The following is a 20,090-nucleotide window of genomic DNA, read 5'->3' as shown; positions in this document are numbered from 1 at the left end:
GGTCACGTCTATCCCATAGGTGAGAAAACTGAGGTTTGGGAGCCCAAGGAGCCAGCTGCTCAATCCTCCTTGGGCCTTATCATGGCGACACGGGGCTACCAACTCTCACACCCAGTGCCTTCCTCAGATGTGGCCACCCGATCCCGAGGCAGCCCACCTTCCTAAGAACACAGAGCAGGTCTGGGATTTGGCAGTCTCCTGGCTCAGGCAAGGGAATGCAGCAAAGCACTGGAATGCGGTCAAGTGAGCCCAAGACTTAGCCACGCAGCAGGAGCCCCTCACCTTGGCATCTAGTGTCCGTCCTTCTTTCACTACTGGGTAAAACCGTGATGTCTGACTTGAGTCTTTGAGTTGTGGTGTCCGGGGAGTGCGGGGGGTCCTGGCATTGCGGTAGTTTGGCGACTCTGGGACAGTGGTTGGTAGAGAACGGGCAATGGTGGAGGGCTCAGGAGCACCGAACAGTTTGTTGGCCAGGGCGTCGGTGGGGACTGCAGAGAGAGAGAGTGGGCCAGTGAGCGGGGGGTGGGCCTGTGACTGACTGCACCTGGGAAGCCCCCCGTCAGAGGGCTGTACTCTCCCACCCAGGCCAAGTGGTACCCCTCTCTCACCTTGTTGGAAGCGGGGTGGCCCAGGAGGGACCTCCTGGTTGGGATCCACGGGGGGCTCTGGGGTTAGTGTATCAAACTGCTCCCGGCTGATCATGTTGACTTTCTTGAAGTTCTCGACTTCTTGCTGTGGAGGATACAGAATGGGTGGGGTGTCGGTGTTAGTAAGAAGACTGCCCCAGCCTGTTTAGGAATCAAGACATGCAGGAAGTTGCAGGGGGCAGCTCCCACGTCCACATACGTGGAATTCTGGTCCCCAGGCTCTCAGCTGCCCCACACCATTCCCCAGCCCCAGTTACCTGGACACCAGCGTGCCGACCCAGAAGGGCTGAGTGCTGGCCCAGCCCTCTTTACAGCAAGGCTAGATGAGGAGCTCCGCACAGGCTGCTGACTCTCCTCTTGCCACTGTCTCCTCACCTCCACCAAACTCCCTGCTGCTTACTACAGCACAGGCTCACCTCACAGCTACTCTGGACAAATCTGCAAGTTTTGACTGTTTCCAGTCAGCAGGGATTTTTTTTTTTTTAAACCTGTCTTTTCTCTAATTTCCATACTCAAAACAGGCTCCTGAAAACTTTTATATAGGCCTAAATTTTTAAGAAGAGAATAATCCAGTCTGTTCTTCTCTTCCCCACAAGTGTGGCCGTCAGGACACTGAACATGGATGCTGAGGCAGCACAGTGATCGCCTCTAACAGGGACACAGCTTACAAAGTGTCTCTCCATCTCTCCTCACTTCATGCCCCTGCAAAGTGTGACTTACCACCCTCTCTTGATACACAAGGATACTGAGACTCTGTGCCCAAGGGCACACAGCGAATCAGCCTTCCTCACTCCCACAGATTACAGACACCCCAGGCTCCACCCCCACTGCTGTGTCCAAGCCTCACCTTGATCTGGGAATACTCAGGCTCAAACTTCTCGGTCCACAGGTCCTGCTCATAGTAGAAGAGCCCATCGTTAATGACCTTGGCCAGCTCTGCGCTCATCTTGGCACGCGAGGTATGGTTGCCTGTGCGGTCCCCCCCAGGGTGCCGACGCATGTAAGGCGGCGTCTGGGTGACAATGAGGATCTTGTTCACATCCCGGTCATCAATCTCATAGTCAGAGTCCTCATCAGACCAGGCGGTGAAGGTGTTCTTCCGCCCATCCATTTGCTCCATCTCCTCGTCAAACAGGAAATCGAGCTCCTCTTGCTCCTCCTGCTCCTTGGACATGAGCTGCTGAGAGGGCAGCTGCTGGGGCAGAGAGGTTGGGTGGAGGAACCTGGGCTCCTCGGACTTCTAAAATGAGGAAAATGAAGAATGCGGGGTGAGATTACCAGGGGGTCTTGGACTAGCCTCTGTAGCTGTCACCGAGAGAGAGGCCCTGGCAATGCCAGCAAGCCACAGCTGCCAGCCTTGCAGCCTGTCGCCTACGACTCTAGGCTTCCTCTCTCCCAGCTGACATCACAGTCATTCTCAAACGGTGAGGGGACAAGGCCCTGCAGCCACCTGTGCTCTCATTTACCTAGCCTGGGAGTGGGCACACGATTCTACCCGTTGATCCATCCATTCCATCTATCCAAAATCTCTCCAAGAAAAGGAGAGCTTCATCAGACAGGGACCACGGCTGCCTTGCTTTCCATCATATCCTTAGTACCTAGACTGGGACTTAGCAATAGCAGATGTTCAACTCTTTTTTTTTTTTCCATTTGACACAGAATGAGAGAGAGACAGCGAGAGAGGGAACAAAGCAGGGGGAGTGGGAGAGGGAGAAGCAGGTTCCCCACTGAGCAAAGGGCCTGATGAAGGCCTCAATCCTAGGACCCTGGGATCATGACCTGAGCTGAAGGCAGATGCTTAATTACCCCAGATGCTCAACTCTTTGATGAGTTAACAAGAACCCACTGATACCAGGCCCTATAGAAGACACAATTCTTGAACTTAAGGCAGCTCACAGTTTGGCAGGAGAAAAGTCAAACCACCAGCCAGCCAAATGCAGTGTGGTATTGGTCAAGAGTAAAAAAAGAATTTGTGGACTACACAGGGATCGGCACTTAACCAGCCAGAGGTGGGAGTGAGGACAGTCAGGGAAGGCTTCCTGGGAGATGTAATGACAGAAGAAGGAGGAACATAAGTAAGCCAGATGAAGGCAGGAACAAAGAGTGTATGAGGCAGAAAGGACAGCATGTTCTAGAGGCAAGAGAAAACAGGCTGCTTCTGGCAAAAAGAAAATATTTCAGAGTGTTGCTAGAATGAATTTATCTGAGACCTCAGGGCAGAAGCATTTGTCTACCTCACAATTTCTATCCAAAAGGTCAATTCCCTCCTATGCAAAAAACCTCCCATATAAACTCCAAACCTACTCTCTCGTAAGCTTCAGGATAGGCCTGGTGGGAACAACAGGGCTCTAATTGTGGAATGGGGGCTAAGCCTGCCTGCCTTTCCAAACCTTGAGAGCCTATAGGTCTGGAACTCATAAGGTCCCTCTCCAATGTTTTCCTCGTGACTGGCCTGATCCCTGACACGGTGTGAAGGATCACAGCCAGAACAGAGAGGGAAGTCAGGGTATGAACAAGAGGGAGGCAGTCTCAGTGGTACAATGGAAAAGGGGACACAGCATTTCAGAGACCCACAGTCCAAGGTCATCTGTGAGGCCTCCTCACAAGCCCTAAACCAAAGAGATCTCCCAAGAGAAGGTGGGGAGTGGGGCAGATGGAGCACACATTTGCTCCTGGAAAGGGGGCACTAGTTTTAGTTTGAAATGGAAACACTTCTCAGAGTGGACTCAATGTGTACTGCTGGCATATTGCTTTACAATTTCGAGAGCCGTCTAAGCCCTTCTTTCTTTCCTCTGAAGATGGGAACACTGAAGACTTGAGATACTAAACAACAAGCTTCCCAAGGTCAACAGCCATCAGTGATAGGAAACCTGTGTTCATGTCTAGACTAACTCTACATCCAGGCTCTGTGTCTGCTCTTTCCCTTCACTCTTCACAGAGCCTGAGTGGCTTATATAGGGGACAGTGAGGACACGCTCGGGCACTATGGCAGCCCCAGTGATTTCAATGGGGCAAAACAAAGAGCCAAACACCAAGAAACCAGGGACACTGCTGCCAGGGGCCATAGGAGTTCCTCCTGTGAAGAATGCCACTCAGGAACTCACACAGCGGGGGCTGTCCTGAGAGGTGATCCTCACTGGAAGGGGACACGAGCCCAGCAGCTTTCCCACAGTCACTGCTGACCTCGGCTCACGTCACAGCCAAGAGCCAGCCAGCCTGTGGGCTTAGCCCCTCTGAGGCCCAGTCCCACCCACCTTGGGCCGTGCTGGGGACGGCCGCGGCCTCTTCTTTACTTCGATCCAGTTCTCAGAATCCAGGTCAGGCAGGCTGGCAGAGAGGCCCTTGGGCAGCGTCTTTAGGTTGCTGACCTCCTCCGTTTTGGTTGGCACTGGGGTGACGGCCCGGGGAGAGCCAGGCGCTGACTCTGAAGGGTGGAAAGGGGAGGTCCTCAACCTTCCAGTCCTCCTGACACCAGCTCTGAGGAGGAGTGCTGGCTGAAGGACAAGGACAACAAGAAGGCGCCCACAGGCCAGCAGCACCTACCTGTCTCCTTCTGGTAATGCTGACGGGGCACAAACTCGGGGCAGTTGAGAAGCTGGGAGAAATCAGTCTGGGAATAATCCACTATTGGGGGACCAGGAAGAGGCCATTTCTCTGGCTCCTCCCTCCTGCGGACTTTCTCATCAACGATCTCCACCACCTTGCTGTCCTTTAGGGCCTGTAGGGGAGAAGAGGAATGACTCAGACAGAATGAGGTCTGGGCGGCTGGCAGATGGATGACTGGGCCCCACGAGCTCAGTTAAGAGTCTGGTGCTGACGGGGGTATAAGAAAACTGGCACCATCTTCCACAACTGGCATCAAATTACGAAATCAAGCTTATAAGAGGGGACCAACATGAAAAACACACTTGCCCTGTGACCTTGCCATTCGATATCTAGCAATCTACCCCCAGAGAAATAGGGCCATAGACAGATTACATTATGTGTAAAGATACAGATAAAAAAGCCATTCACAACATTGTCTGTAATATGGAAAACACTAGAAACTACCCAACTTGCCAGCACACCAACAACTTAAAATAAATGACGGCGCACCCATTCAGTGCTATAAGACTCACATGTTAAAAAATAGCTTCGTATGTGCTGAGGGGGAAAGAGCCATAAAAAAGCAGGCCTAGGTCAATGTGTCTAAGATGCCATTGGTGTTTGAACTTTTAAATAAATACAAACAAACTACATACACATTCTTCTAGGATTCACAGGTAAACGCCTATGGGTGTTCATCTCTAGGAAAAAGGGTCAGAGTGGAGAAGAGAGGAGAGTTGTCTTTAAGAATCTTTTGCAGTGGAAATGGGAGACACTTCCACAGTGCGACACAGGACAATAAGCTCTGTCGGTGAGGCCACAGCTAGAGGCGCTCTGCTACACTGCTGGAGGGAGTCCCTGAGGAAAGGGAACCCAGCAATTTGCCCCATAGTGCAGCCTTCTCACTTCTAGAAATCTACATCAAAGATACACTGGCAAAAATATAGCGAGATATATATGCAGCTCTAAGCAGGAACGACGAACATCCTTCTCTTATGTACTACCATGCAGTCAGCTCCCAAATGTATTAAGTGAAAGCAAAAGTACAGGTGAAGAAATGCATGCATTACATGGTGCCACCCAACTAACACAGGGGAAGGATACAAATACACTGAGTGGCATTTGCTAATTTTTTTTTTTAATGGAAGGATTCAAAACAAGTTGCCTTTGGGGAATAAAAGGAAGGCAGAAGTGAAAGAATTTTAAATCGGACTTCTAGGAGGATACCATGTTGACTTTAGAACCATGTAAATATTTTACCTAAATGCAAAACAAATTAGAAATTAGAGGGGAAAAAGCAATCCCTAAAACTTGAGAGCAAGATGAAACTAACAAAACAAATATATGTCAAATTAGAGACAAAAATTACACAAAGATTATTCCAAGTACTTGAGAATACAGTCATTTGAGGTATAAGTAGCAAAAACCTCCCACATTTTTAGTAGTAGTAGAGGTATTATTACGAGAATAAGGTATATAAACTATCAAATAAAACAAATGTGGAATTACGTTGAGGTCAACAGCAATGAGGACTTGGGGTATAGGAGAAAGGAGTATTAGACATAAAAGATCATTGGTATTGGGCGCCTGGGTGGCTCAGTCGGTTAAGTGACTGCCTTCAGCTCAGGTCATGATCCCAGAATCCCAGGATCGAGTCCCGCATCTGGCTCCCAGCTCCATGGGGAGTCTGCTTCTCCCCCTTGCCTTCTCCTCACTCATACTCTCTCTCACTGTCTCTCTCTCAAATAAATTAAAAAAAAAAACAAAACAAAAAAAAAACCATTGGTATTAAGACTGTGTAATCCTGAACTTTAATAGAAAATATCAGTATAATTTCCTGATGTATTTAAAAAAAAAAAAAAAAAAGCTCTAGAAACAATGACCAATCAAAGCAGCAACAAACATTCCTATAACTCAGACTGTGTGGTACATAAACACCACTTCCCCAAAAGAGAGGACCTAGGGCTCCTTGAAAAAATGGCCTATTCCAGATCTGAGGCAGGAAGTATACGAGATCAAGCAGGGCTCCGCTAGCCACAGAGGGAAAACTGGATTCAGCACAGGAACTGCAACGGGCTGAGGCTGCAGTAAGGCTGAATCTGCAGGTTTGGGATGCTACCAAAAGACACTAAAGCAAAACAAAAACCAACCAAACCAACCCAAGCCCTTGCAAGTTATTAGGGATCAACTCATAATTCTGACAACTGGTTAACAAAGGGAAAGATCGGGCTTTTATCAACCCTTTCTGTACAAACCATACCTCTTGGTAACTGAATAGCCGATGAGGCAAAGTCCCTCCTTAAAAAGGTATTCCGGCTAACAAATGAAGACAGAGTGATAGAATTAGAATTTCACCACTCCACAGTCCCTACTGAAATAGCAGGCAGTGATCGACAGCAGCTTGCATCACAAGGGAACAAATGAAATGCTCTGTGCCACCGAGAGAACATATCATTATCTATAAAGGAGTCTTGACAAAAAGGGGAGGAAAACCCCCCAAACCTGAATCTGATCAGGTCTCTGCATCAGCAGTTTACACAAAATTAGGAATACAGATGAACACGTCAGATGCCACCACTGTGTCCCATGAGAAATTAGACAAAATACACAACCCAGTTTTATCCAAATAATGAGTTGCAAGGAAAAAGGGCAAGAGGACACTTAGCAAGACAACACATGGGTCTTATTTGGATCCCGATTCTCATCGAGTACAAATTTTTTTTCCCCCCAAATAGGGTGAATTGCAATGGACTGTTTGGCTATATTAAGGAATTGTTAATATCTTTATATGTGATAATGATACGGTGACCACGTTTTGGTTTTGTTTTTTTTTTAAACCAGGTATTTATCTTTTAGAGATAAGTACTGAAACATGGATGAAATGTCAGGTTACCTGAGATTTTCTGCAAAGTAATTTGGAAGAGGAAACAGATGGGGGATAGATGGAGTAAGACAGGCCATGAGTTGACAATTGCTGAGGCTGGGCGATGGGTTCATCATACCATTCTGTCTACTTCTGTAAATGTCTGCAATTTTCCATAGTAAGAGGGAGAGAGAGGAGAGAAGGAGGGAGGCAGAGAGGCCAGCCAAGCCTTGAAGCTTTAGCAGAGGTCATCAGATGAGGACTCCTCCAGGGTTCTCTGTGGGGGCCCACACTCCAGCTCCGTAAGTAAGGACCTTTCCTTCCCCTGCACCCCAGCCCCAGGGAGGGAGACCTACCGCAAAGATGAGTGAAATATCAGTGGTAAGGGCCTGCACTCGGTGGAAGGAAGCAATAAGGGTGATGGGAAGGAAACCGTCAGCATCCATTTTCCGCCGCAGGAAGAAGTCTCGCTCTAAATTGTCCACGCTGAAGTAGTATTCACTAGGTGGAGGGGAGAAGATGGAGGGTTGCTGCATCACTTAGGAGACTGCCTTCCTCATCCTGTACACCCCGGCCACCTCACATAGCCTCTGACCAACCCTGACCCTATTGTACGTATGTACAGTAACAGGCTGAAAAGAAATGTTATCCTGTTGTGGCTCCCTAACCTTGGGTCAGACCCATTCCCCCAGCCCTTCAGGCTCGCTGTACACCTGGCAAACCCCTCATCCGCCTTTACAACCCGTTCCACTGTTACCAGTCACTTTCTCTTCTCCCAAAATACTGTCACACTCTCCTGAAATGATCTACTTCCTTGTATGGCTTCCCTACTGGACCAAGGGACAATATATGGGAGTGGTTAGGAGCTAGGGTTTTGCCATCAGAAGGAAATGGATAGAATCTGTGCCTTGTTGTTTACCAGCTGTGAGACTCTGGGCAAGTTCCAGGGTCTGTCTGCTCATCTCTGAAACAGAGGTAAGACCTAGCTCACAGGACTAGTGCAGGACAAATAAGACAATCCTGTAAAACAATTAAGTCTGCACCCCGCAAACAGGGAGAACCCTGCACGTGTCTGCCAGCATTCTGACCGTGCTGCCATTACAAAGAGAACTGCTGAGTAGGGTAGACAATGGACATTCCCTCTCCTTTTTGTTGGTGGTATTTCTAATTTTCTTAGGGCAGATATGGTATTACTTTTGCAATAAATATTACCTTTATGAAAATTCAGCTTTTAAAGGATAAGCAGCAGTTCTTTCTCTCCCAGTTCCAGCCAGGGGCAGCCCCTGGGGCGAGCAGAACTCCAGGAAGACCTGCCCATCGCTGCTCTGCCCGCCAGCCACCCTCTGACAGGTCCCGACACCCTATGCCTCTTCAGAAAGAAGGCTCCCGTCCACTTACATCTGCCGCTTGATGTAGTCTTTGAGCAGCTCCTGGTCCACACTGTAAAGCTCAGTGCTGCTGACATTGTCAAAGTAGTAGGTGATGTTGTTCATGTACTTGGGGGTGCGAGGCCCCTCTGCACCGTCAAACTTTCGGTAGCCAAACTGGTAGTCAAAATGGGCTACGGGGCAAATGGGTGCCATAAGGGAAGGGAGATCCCTGCCCACCGCCCCTGCCACACTCCCTCGGACATCCCGGAGCCCAAAGGGGCCTCACGTACTTCGAGTGCCACCCCGGCCGCGTCCCCGGCCGCGACCACGCCCCCGTCCACGGCCACGGAAGGAAGCCCGCGCCCCACCAGCCCCATCACTCTTCACACTCGATGTCTCGTCCTGGTCGTGCCAGGCAGGCTCCGGTTTGGTCTCTGGTTGCCAGGCTGGGGTTGGGGGGGCCATGGGCACGGGCACGTAGGTGGCAGGCTCAGACCCTATGGGGAGAGGGGCACTGGGTCATGCCTGAGGGTGACCCCCGTGCCCAGGCGTTCCCCAGTGGGCGGTGAATACCTTTGATCTCCCCTCGGCTGGCAGCTGTGTGCCGCGGCTCTGGCGGGCGAGCAGGGCGCGAGACCAGTTTTTCTCTGGGCACTTCAGGCTTCATGTCTATTTGCAATGGAACCCACTTGTGTTTGTTCCCTGGAGGACGGCATGAGGACATGAGGAAGTCTTGAAGGAGAGGTCCCTTCTAGCCATCCCTATCTCTGTTACTCCTCTGTCTGGAGCAAAAGGTCTGATTCCAATCTGATGACCTTGGGCAAATTCCTCCTCCCACACTGGACCTCATTTTACCTCTAAAATAAGGAAGCCATGGACCTCAGGGTGACAGTCAGTCCTGGCTGACTCCTAATATCAATTTCTCCATGATCCGAGAACCCCCTTCTGGGGCCAGACACATGGGAGCCCAAAATTGAGACTGCACTTCCAGGCTCCCTTTAGACATGTGCCAAAATCCTGTCTACAAGAGTTAAAGTAGTCAATTCCAAGCTGAGTCCTTCAAAGGGAGCTACTTTCCCCCTCTTCCACTCCTGCTAGTTGAAATGAGAAGCAAACAGTGAGCCACCCTGGACAAAAAAAGAGCCAACACACCACAGCAAGAGGAAAGGAAAACGAGATGAAATGGTCGCCATTCTACAGCTGGCCTACTTACACCCAGCTGTCAGGTGAGAGAAAGAACCTTCTATCTTGTTTAAAACACTGTTACTTTGAATCTCTGTTAGAGAAGCTAACCCATAACCCTGAACACGTTAGCCAAGGAAATGGGAACTCTTGCCTTTAAACAAAATCTTACATGGGACAGCAATACAGCGAAATACACTCGTTGTCTGAGGCAGGGACCTCATCTGTTCTGTGCACTGCTAGGAGCCCAACTGTTGAGAACAGGGCCTACCGATGCTTGTTAAGTAACACAAGGAACTGACAGACGGAAGGCAGAAGTGAAGACTGCGGGCCCAGAGGCCTACGTCAGTCAGCCTCCCAAGGAGTTCTCGGGGCTCCGGAAACCCATCTGGCAGCCCCAAGTTCTGATGCTTCACAGTTTGCCTGCCACTTCTCCCAAGCCCTGCTGCCAAGTCACTCACCTTTCTTCTTCTGGCCCCCTCGCTGGCAGTCCTCGTCCCCATTCTTCTCCTCCCCAGATTCATCTGATTTGGTTTTCGGGCTCTCTTTACTATCGCTTCCCTCTCCTTTCTCCTGTTCCTTCATGTCTTTTCTGGGTGGCAGCTTCCGGGCAGGCTGGGACTTGTGGGACTGTGGCTGCAGCGGGAAGCAGAGTAATAGGGTGGTGACGTGTACCTGAGAGCCTCCTGGGATGGGACAGGAGGGAACCCCTGCTACTAGAGAGACAGGGCAGGAACTGGGAACTGAAGCATGTGAGGAGTTGGACTAGATGTATTCTAAGGTCCCGTTTTTATGCCGGAGAGGCTTCCACTGGGGAAGCGTGGTCAGGCAGGCAGCAGGTGGGAAACAATCGGTCTCTCCATCTTCCTTGAGTCTTGAGAAACAACCCTTAGGACACAGGGGCTATATATTTACTCCCCACAAGACCATACTGTCCTGGCAGTCTGTGGAATGGAAGAGCTGCTGGCCCTCAGCTTGTCCACAGTAACCCTGTCTATGGCATAAAGGCCAGAAGTCACAGTTAGTGAGGAATCTAGGCCATCAGCCCAGCACAAAAACACCAGAAAGACAGGACTGATCTGGAGTTCCCCCTCTGCTGGGACTAGAGTGCGTTACAAAAGCTTCCCTAAGACATATGGTCTAGAGGTGGGTACTTGGCCTAATGGCCAGTCTCCTGCTTCACTCACTAGCAACCCAAGTACGGCTGATGGAAAACACAAGCTCTGGAACAACGTTAACATACTTGACTTCCAATCCCCACTTGACCATCAAGGGCTGGTTATGAGCCTCTCCCAAGGGCTCACAGTTATTATCTTCAGTGGCCTCATCTGTAAAACAGGAATTGCTAAAGGACCCGTCTCTAAGTCACCGTGAGGGACAGGTGCAATGGTAAGCAGCACTTGGCAGTTCCTGACATACAGCAAGGGCTCAAATGATGATGATCCTTAGCTATTTCAGTGCTGCCATATTATACCAACCACTCCTCCTAAAAAACCGAGTAAGGTAAGATCCAAGGCTCTGACAACTTAAGAAACCAAATGTGTATATGTCCAGAGCATTCAAACCTGCCCATTCTTCCCCACAGACATACCTGTACACTCTTGTGGGCTATCTCTCCAGGTGTGGGCCAGTTGATTGCATCTCCAAAGTCACCAACCTGTAAAACACATTCTATGAGGGCCCTGGGGTGGCCTTGTCTCTGCCATTCAGCCCCTCACCCCACATACCATTCCCCCAAGAGATCAGAAGCCACAGTTTGTCCACTACAACCATCCACACTAGAGGCCCGGAGGGCTCCGCCACTACAGAGAAGATCCAGAACTACCCGGAAGCTCAGAAGAGGCCACCACCTCTTTTCTTCAAGAAAGTCCCCTTCGGTTGCTTAGGTCTCCTTACCTTGCTGCCTTTGCGCTGTTTAGGAACTGCCGCCCTCACCACTTTGGCTGGAGCAGAATGTTCTGTGGGAACAAGAAGGGAGAGGTGGTTATGTAAAACCCATGGAGGGAGGCCACCACTAGCTCCTCACCCTCTTTACCATCCCTACATCATCAAACAATGTGCAGGTTTCCAAAGGAGGAAGACGTGGTGAAGAGGAAAAGGACACAGCAACAACTGTACCAGCCTCTCAGAAGCAATCACAGAAAGTGAGATCATGGACACAAACAGCAGCCAACAGCCCAGGAACTCAGCTCTGAAGCAGAAGGGTCCTCCCAGCTCTGCACCTTCCCATAAAGAGGGCCCTGAGTCCTGGGGAGGGTAAAAGTCCATGACTGAGGCCATGCCAGAGCCGGCTCTATAGCGGAAGGCTCCCTAATCCCAGCAGATTCCAAAAAGGAAGGATCTGAAAGGCCTTCTCAGGCTCTAATACTGTGGAAGCCTGTGGGTGAGCAGGCCCAAACTAGTGATCACGGGGAAGGCAAGATAAAAACCCTGAGCTGGCAATCAAGTCTAGGGCTCTCTCTTCTAAGCTTCCCCATCCCCTCACCCAGGCCAGCTCAGTCCTCAATGACTGCAGTCAACAGAAGGGTTAGCCACTCAGGAAAGACTGCTCTCCAAATTCCCAAAGCAAAAGTGAGACCCACTTGACTCAATGGTCCTGCCTTTAGGAATTTATCCCAATCATACAAATGAGATGCGTGTTTGGAGTTACATAAAAACCTGTTGTACATAACAGAAGTTGCTATGTCTAACTTTAAAAAATTGAAAACCTTTCATGTCCTACAGCAGAAAAATGGCTAAAGAAATTAGTTCAACAATTTTTAGAGCAGTCATTAAAAAAGATAATGCTCTCTGCCAGAGATAAAAGATATAAAAATATATACGCAATAAATGAGAAGAGTTGCAATCTTTTTTAAGATTTTATTTATTTGTTTGACAGAGAGGCAGCGAGAGAGGAAACACAAGCAGGGGGAGTGGGAGAGTGAGAAGCAGGCTCCCTGCTGAGCAGAGTCCCATGTGGGGCTTGATCCCAGGACCCTGGGACCATTACCTGAGCCGAAGGCAGACACTGAACAACTAAGCTACCTAGGCACCCCTGCAGTCCTATTTTTATAAAGCAAATAAAAAACGTACATTTAGGAGCACCTGGGTGGCTCAGTAAGCTGAGCACCAATTCTTGGTTTCAGCTCAGGTCATGATCTCAGAGTTGTGAGCCTCACATGCTCAGCGAAGTCTCCTTGAGATTCTCTCTCCCTCTCCCTCTGCCCTTCCCCCTGCTTGCTCAAGTTCTTTCAACTATTTTTTAAAAGCCCCATGTATATGCACATACACACTAGTAGGACATCTAGAAGGCCATATAACCAAATATTAGCAGGAGTAAAGTAGTATGTTAACAGTGATTTAATTCTGTTTGGAATTTTCCGGTCATTTCAACAAAGACATGGGCTTTTTAGAAAAAGAAGTAACTCTAAAGGGTCTGATCCCTTCTACACCTACACTTATTTTCCAAACACATGTCTGAAGAACAAGGGTTTCTGAACCTTGCCACCCCCAGAGATCCATGGGAAAAGGTACATCCTGGGGCTCTGCTCACCCACTTCTCTCCAATCACCTTGACTCCATTGTTGGCCAACCATGCCAAGGCAAGAGCTGCCCCCAGTCCCTGAGCAAAGAAATCTCCCTAGTTGGCCTCAAAAGGAATTTTTTTTTTTTTTTAAAAGATTTTATTTATTTATTTGACAGAGAGAGATCACAAGTACACTGAGAGGCAGGCAGAGAGAGAGAGAGAGAAGCAGGCTCCCTGCTAAGCAGAGAGCCCGATGCGGGACTCGATCCCAGGACCCTGAGACCACGACCTGAGCCGAAGGCAGCGGCTCAACCCACTGAGCCACCCAGGCGCCCTCAAAAGGAATTTTTTACCCTTTGAACAGACCCATGTTCTCTTAATGAGTAGAAAGAGCCCGTGACTACTGTGAGGCCGCAGTATTACTTTTTTTTTTTTTTAAGATTTTATTTATTTATTTGCGAGACAGTGAGAGAGAGCATGAGCGAGGAGAAGGTCAGAGAGAGAAGACGACTCCCCCGTGGAGCTGGGAGCCCGATGTGGGACTCAATCCCAGGACTCCGGGATCATGACCTGAGCTGAAGGCAGTCCTCCAACCAACTGAGCCACCCAGGCATCCCTTGGCCACAGTATCTTTGACTTTCAAACCCTACCGGAGCCACTGCCCCTCAAGATACCCCACAGACCTTGAGAGCTGGAGCTGTGGAACCCAGCCCATAGCCTCTTCCATCCTCGGTGCCAGACAGGGGAAACCCAGAAAATCTCTCAGTCCCAAGAGGATGAAGCTTGTAGAACCAGGGAGCTACTATGCACCAACTTTCTTGCCAATCCTGGGTGGCTCCAAGAAGCTTACCACCACCCAGTTCCTCAACTGGGCTGCTGCTTGAAGCCAGGACTTGGCAGAAACAGCTGGTACAGGATTATCTCCCTTGACTACACCTGAGTTATGGCAGTCATCACTTCTCCAAGGACCCATGCTCCAGCCCCCAAAACACTCCCTGCATGCTATCAGGACAAGAGCAGGCCAAGGGCCTGCAACTTCAAGTTCATTAACCATGAGCAGGAGAAGAGAATGAGGCTCAGAGAGCAAGGTGTTCCTGGAGACTTTCCTTAAAAAGGTGAGGAGAAGTTCTTTAGGTCACTGTTTCTTCTATTTTCTTAAAATTTTCTTAAAATTGGGAGGAGTCCTATCCTGTGATCACCCTGCCTGACATTTCACCCACCAAGATCACAAAAGGACATGTAATGTACTGAAAGTTGGGGCTTCAATTAATGGGAGAGCCATCTTGCCATTATAAGACCACAGTGAATCCCTATTTCCCTCACCAACCCCAAGATGACTTGAGAAAATATGGCTGATCTGGACATACACATGTGCAGTTTGTTGAAAAAGCCCCATGCCCAGCTAGCCCCCTGTTGCCCCCAGGACCCATAGTGCCCTGCTCTTGTTCTGCTCCCAGATAGAACTTTAGACTGCCTCTACTCTAAGGAAGAACAAAGTCTCCTAGAGACATAAGGGTGCACTAGGGAGAGAGAACTACTTCTGCCGTTATATAAAATTCCTAGATCTGTTAAAATCCTGTGGGGGCCTAGGAGAAGCCGGGAAGGCTCGAATGCACTGATGTCAGGCCCTGTGGGAGACTAGAAAAAAAGACTAGACTTTCTGACTTCAATTACACATCCCTTTCTGGGTCCCCATCCTCCTCACCCCCCAGCATCCTCCCTCACCAGGCAACCAACCAACACACTCTTCAGCTCCACAATATATACAGGGCTTGGCATCTGAAATGACTCCCAATGAAAACCAATCCTTTGTGCAGGTGCCAGTCCCCACGTCCAGTATCATCCCAGCCAAAACAGGGAATAAGCCCCCTCCTCCTGCCTCTGTGTTCTCACACTTGGGCCAGCTGCCACTGACCCAAGCCCAGCTCAGGAAACACTAAATTCGCCACCCTGCACCTGGACAAGAAAACAGTCATAGAAGGTTAGAGCAGCAAAAAGGACTATGGTTCTAATCCCTTCTGTCTGCAGATAGGGAACCGAGCCCTGAAGGTGCCTCCCTAGGAACAGCCAGGATGAGAGCCAGAAGTCCCAACCCTCTTTGTTCAAGTGCTCTTTGGGCTTGCCATGAACCCCAGGTGTCCACCGGTAGGGTCAAAACTCCTTCCTGGCGCCATCTTAGAGCACTTTTGGTGTTTCCTGATAAATGGAGTTACTGAAGACAGAGAGAGGTTCTTAGGTACTGGAGGTACAAGTGTGGTGCGGCGGGCCCTGCTTGAGGCCCACCGTTCTACAGGAGCAGGATGGCAGAAAGGGGCTGCAGGAGGACCTTCCTCCTTGATAAAGGCAAGTCAGGAGCTAACAGGTAGCTGGAAAAGGAGAAAAGCCACTTTCTGTCCCATAGGACCATCCTCAGCAAAGAAGTAGGTTAATGATTCTAGTTCCAGGGGGTGAAGGGGCTTCCTAAATATACACCTGCATTTGGGTCTTAAATGAAGCCCACCAAAGCCTCTCCTCTACGTCTGGTTGTGGTCGTCGGGGTGGAACACCAGGAGACTTCGTGAACCTGGATCTGCATGGCCAACTCACCATTTTCATTCAGGTTACTGAGAGCGGCAGGCAGCAGGGGAGCTAAACCACCACAGCTAATGTGGGATAGCAGGGAATGAGGTGGGCAGAAGTGGGTGCCGAGGGTGGGGGGGGGGCGGACAGAGGGCAGCTTCCCTGCAAAGTGGAGCGGCTGACTGTGTAACACCCCGAGATTCGCTCTCTCAGCCTCAACTGCCGCCCCTTCATTCAAACAGTGGAGGAGAGCAGACAGCCCATCGTAACTACACGGATTTATTATCTACTACACATTCTCTGCCCCCGGAGAACCCCTCTGAACTTGAGTTTCCTCATCTCTAAGACTGAAGTCCTGATTATCTCACAGCACAGCCGTGAGGGTTCCCTGAACAGAACAGGAGAGGGCCCAGCACACAGCAAATGCAAAATACTTCAATTCAGATTCACACACAAAGTTTACTACTTCTAAGTAATCTTCATCCTCATCATTAAAAAGGAAAAAACAATCTCTCAACATGAAAAGAATCAGACTGTGTGGAGAAAAACTCCTCAGGATCAACCGGCTCCATTCCCTGATTCAGATTACAAACACCCGCCCCGTTCCCGCCAACTCCAGCCTGGCCCTTCTTCCGGACCCGCCCTGCATAGACAGGCTGGGCTCCAGGGCAGGTTTCCCCAGGAAAGAGGAAAGAAAGAGGGGGAAATTCACCACAGGTCCCCGGGGGAGACTTTGGCATAAGCCCCTGCCACGCCAGAGGAAGGAAGAGCACAGGGAAGGCTTGGAGTTCTGACTTCAATTACAAATCCCTTTCTGGGTCCCCTCCCCACCAGCCTCAATTTTTTACATAGCATGGGAGGAAGAAAGCCTGGCCCCCAGCAGTATCTCTCAGCCTAAAACGGGACCAAACCCATAAACACCTGGTACAAAGCCAGATAAAACAAACACACACATTTTCTATACTGTCTTGTTCTAGAAAAATCCTAATACTACCGACCCTTTGCAATAAAAGCAACCCAGAGAGGCCAGATCCAGGAGACCTCGAGAGCGAAGGCTTGGTCTCCCAGTGAGAGACTAGAGGCTTTGGGGGAGAAGGCACAAGGGTGAGTCGAACTCAACAGGTCATGGTAAAAAGAACTGGTAAGAGGGAGAAGCTAGAAATGAAACTGGGGGACAAACGTGGATAAAAGGTGAGACCAGGCGAGCCGGATGGGAGAGACACTACAGGCCTGAGTGGGTGGCCAGAGAGTTCAGCCTCAGTGCCAGCAGAACGGACAAGACCTAATGTTTATGTTGGGGCTGGCACCACTGCCTGAAGATTGGCATCTGAAAAGGGTGTTTACCCGGACTGGCAAGAACTTCTACCTGGGGGAACAGGAGAATTTATTAGGTTAAAGAAGGGGCTGCATTACCCGAGTTCACACTCATCCACCTGTGGACCTTCATCTGGCCATTAGGTCACTCTTCCTGGGGAGCCCTCTCAGACCCTCCACTCAAGTGCCTCTGCTCCATGCTTTCCCAGCACTATAGCCCTCACTCCCTGATTACGTGGCTCCTTGAGTGCCACATAATCAGTAATCCCAGTGTCTAACTCAGGGCCTGGGAACATCTGTTGAATGAATGAGTTCACAAACCCATCTCCTCCATGATTTTATACCGAAGAAAAGAGGCTTTGCTTTCCAAGTGCTAATTCCCAAGGCTACAGTCTCACCCTCCCACCTTTAGTCAGAGCTCTCCCCAGGCAGAGAAACAAGAAACCTAGGCACTGCTGGCTTCCAGAAGAACCCCACACCCAGCCATGCCTTGACTCTGAGGCACCCGATTACCTGCAATCAGGGCTGGGTCCTAATCCAGACTCTGGCACTTGTATAACCTTGCCGGGGAGCTGGCACTACCTCCCCTCTTGCCCAAGCCTGACCTTCCTCAAATGAATGGAAAGGTAGTAACATGAGGTCTAGAGGTATGAGGGGAGAAAAGGCAAGCCCTAGACCACTGAGATTTCTCATGCAAGCAATCAGCTGTGGTCAGAATAGTAACAAGTGCTTCTGAAATGCAGTGAGCCTTTACTAGATACCATGCATTGCTGGAACACTAGCTAGTTTCTCTAATTGGTCTCATTTTACAAATGAGAAAACCAAGGCACAGGGCAGAAAGATTTGCCCAAGATCACAAGCAACAAGCAGGACGACAGGATTCGCCGACAGGATTTGATGCCAAGCAGTCTGACGCTAAAACCTGTGCTCTCAACCACTAGGAGCACAGTCCCAGTTCCCTGCTCACTGTGGCCAACAGGGCAGGCCCTCAGTGGCAGGGATGTGGCGTTATCATTCTACACACTGGGGAAAACCAAGGCTCACTGCAGGAAAACCTAAGGTCACAGAGCAGGGCAAGTCACAATCCCATGACGGGACGCCAACAACCTGACAATCCCTCTCTCCCTACACAGAGACAGGCAAGGGAAAGTGCCACGACGCACCCAGCTGAAGTCCCTATTTCTGGCACCCCAGCAGCCCTGGTGCAGAAAGAGGCACAGCTTCCAGCCCAATTCCCAGTTCTTCCACTCCTGCCTCTGCTCCAATGTAATGAGGTTCTGGGGGTTGGGGGTTTCCAGCTAACATGGATTCTGCCCCCACCTATAGCCTCCCAATATGCATACGCTGCAGCCTGGGACCGTGAATGCAGAAGGCAGCAAAAGCAGCTAAGAAGAAGGTGAGTCAGAAGAGTCTGGGTGACATCGCCCACCTGTGCTCATCCCTCCTATGCCAGCCCAGGGGCAGAGTCTGAAAATCTGGTATATTCTCAGCTATCACCCACCCCGGAGACTGGGGTAGGGTCACAGAGGAGTTTGGTGACCACAAGCCTCTCTGCTAGGGTCAGTCTCCACTGACCCTAACAGACCTTAGGCAGAAACCTTCTAGAGTAAAAAGGATGCTGAGCTAACTTCCTCCCCCCTGCTCACCAATTCTTGCTGCTGCCATTGCCACCACTCCTCAGAGACAGACCTCTCTCTGCCCAGCCCTCCCATCCTGACTCCACCAGACCTGTGGATGAAACAGAGAAAGCGGCTGGAGGGCATCCCTGTGTGGAGGTTTGCGGGTGTGGGGAGCCTTCAGAACATCAGACCATTCTGAGGCTTGGCTCAAAGGAAGCTGCCAGCCACAGTCTGTGCCCCTTGGCCTGGGAGGAGGGGCAGGGCCACTGGGCTCCAGTCACATGGAGCTGCCCGGCCTGGCCCAGGCCCATCCTCAATGGACTATCTTTAGCCTGTGGTGACCAAGCGGCCTGGCGCCCCCATTCTCCCTGACCAGACATGGATAAGGCTGGCGCTAGCCCCTGAAGTCCTACCCACAAGCTAACTAATAAACATCACAGCTGCGACACACAAGCACTGAGCGCCAGCACCCTAACCTGGCCTTGCTGAAGAGCACATTTGGTTCTAGGTTCAAAGAGCTAGACCTAGCACCCTGTTGACTGGGTGCTAGTCTAAGTTGCTTTGGAGGTGTGACTTTACTAAGCTGCCTCAAAAAGACACTACTATTCCAGTTGCTCAGAAAGCAAAATGGCCTAGTATATATTCCAGATGACATTACTCACAGACCTCAGCATTAATTTCAGATTTCTTCCAAGGAAGTCTTTTCTGCGAGTGCCCAATGTAAGGAGCAACCCAACTAGGAACTCTGGAGAAAATTCTAATTCAGTCTGTAACTTGGGGTCTTCAGAGCCACCCCCAGAAATGACTGCAACTTTATCTCAACCCCACTCATCACTTACTGAGGCCGTATTACATCCTTGCAAGGTGCCAAAGTTCCCCTCTCTCTTCTTTTTTCTAAGATTATATTCATTTACTTGACAGAGAGAGAGGGGGGCAGGCAGACAGGGAGGAGTGGGCTCCCCGCTAAGCAGTGAGCCCGATGTGGGCTCACTGGGATCATGACCTGAGCCAAAGGCAGACACTTAACCAACTGTGACCAAGGCGCCCCTCAGATGCCAAAGTTCTTTACATACAGCAGCTCATTTGTTTTTCACAACCACTCAGGAGGTAGGGTTGGGATGATTCCCAGATCACAGATGAGGACACTAAGGCTGAGAGACTAAATGACTTGTCCAAGCTCAGCAGGCTACCAGGTTCCAGAGTGGGAGAGAAATCCTCATACAGACTGACCCCCTGGGCCTTGTCAGCCTGTGACACACCTTTTGTAGACAGTGACCACCAACCACATGGGGTAGGGATCTTTTCTACCTTGCCTGCAGGCCTGTGTAACCCGAGACTGCAGCACCTACATGGCAGGCCCACAGTCAACATTCTACTCAATGAAGGAATATACCTAAGTATGGGTGCTTCTCAAAGAACTCTCAAAGCGTTCTCTTCTGGGAGGAA

The 20,090-nt window shown here is 50.1% G+C and overlaps 1 protein-coding gene across 4 annotated transcripts in view; it reads right to left on the bottom strand.

The window, feature by feature from the left end:
- LARP1 (La ribonucleoprotein 1, translational regulator) overlaps positions 1-20,090 on the bottom strand; it is an 88,974-nt gene that overhangs the window by 13,693 nt on the left and 55,191 nt on the right. For 2 of the 4 annotated variants that reach the window (XM_059174116.1, XM_059174113.1), the window contains exons 2-13: positions 11,544-11,605; positions 11,239-11,304; positions 10,109-10,283; positions 9,039-9,167; positions 8,756-8,962; positions 8,494-8,656; positions 7,452-7,596; positions 4,191-4,365; positions 3,902-4,071; positions 1,495-1,887; positions 609-732; positions 283-488 (exon numbers count right to left, since the gene is read on the bottom strand). In XM_059174116.1, the coding sequence (XP_059030099.1) occupies positions 283-488; positions 609-732; positions 1,495-1,887; positions 3,902-4,071; positions 4,191-4,365; positions 7,452-7,596; positions 8,494-8,656; positions 8,756-8,962; positions 9,039-9,167; positions 10,109-10,232 (1,836 nt within the window). In that variant the 5' untranslated portion in view covers positions 10,233-10,283; positions 11,239-11,304; positions 11,544-11,605. The remainder of the gene's footprint in view (positions 1-282; positions 489-608; positions 733-1,494; positions 1,888-3,901; positions 4,072-4,190; positions 4,366-7,451; positions 7,597-8,493; positions 8,657-8,755; positions 8,963-9,038; positions 9,168-10,108; positions 10,284-11,238; positions 11,305-11,543; positions 11,606-20,090) is intronic. The other 2 variants (XM_059174114.1, XM_059174115.1) reach the window with 2 other exon arrangements.

This window comes from Mustela lutreola, chromosome 5 (assembly GCF_030435805.1).
Source record: "Mustela lutreola isolate mMusLut2 chromosome 5, mMusLut2.pri, whole genome shotgun sequence".
NCBI lineage: Eukaryota > Metazoa > Chordata > Mammalia > Carnivora > Mustelidae > Mustela > Mustela lutreola.
Note: the sequence above shows the minus strand (reverse complement) of the source record. Positions and strands in the feature narration are given on the sequence as shown.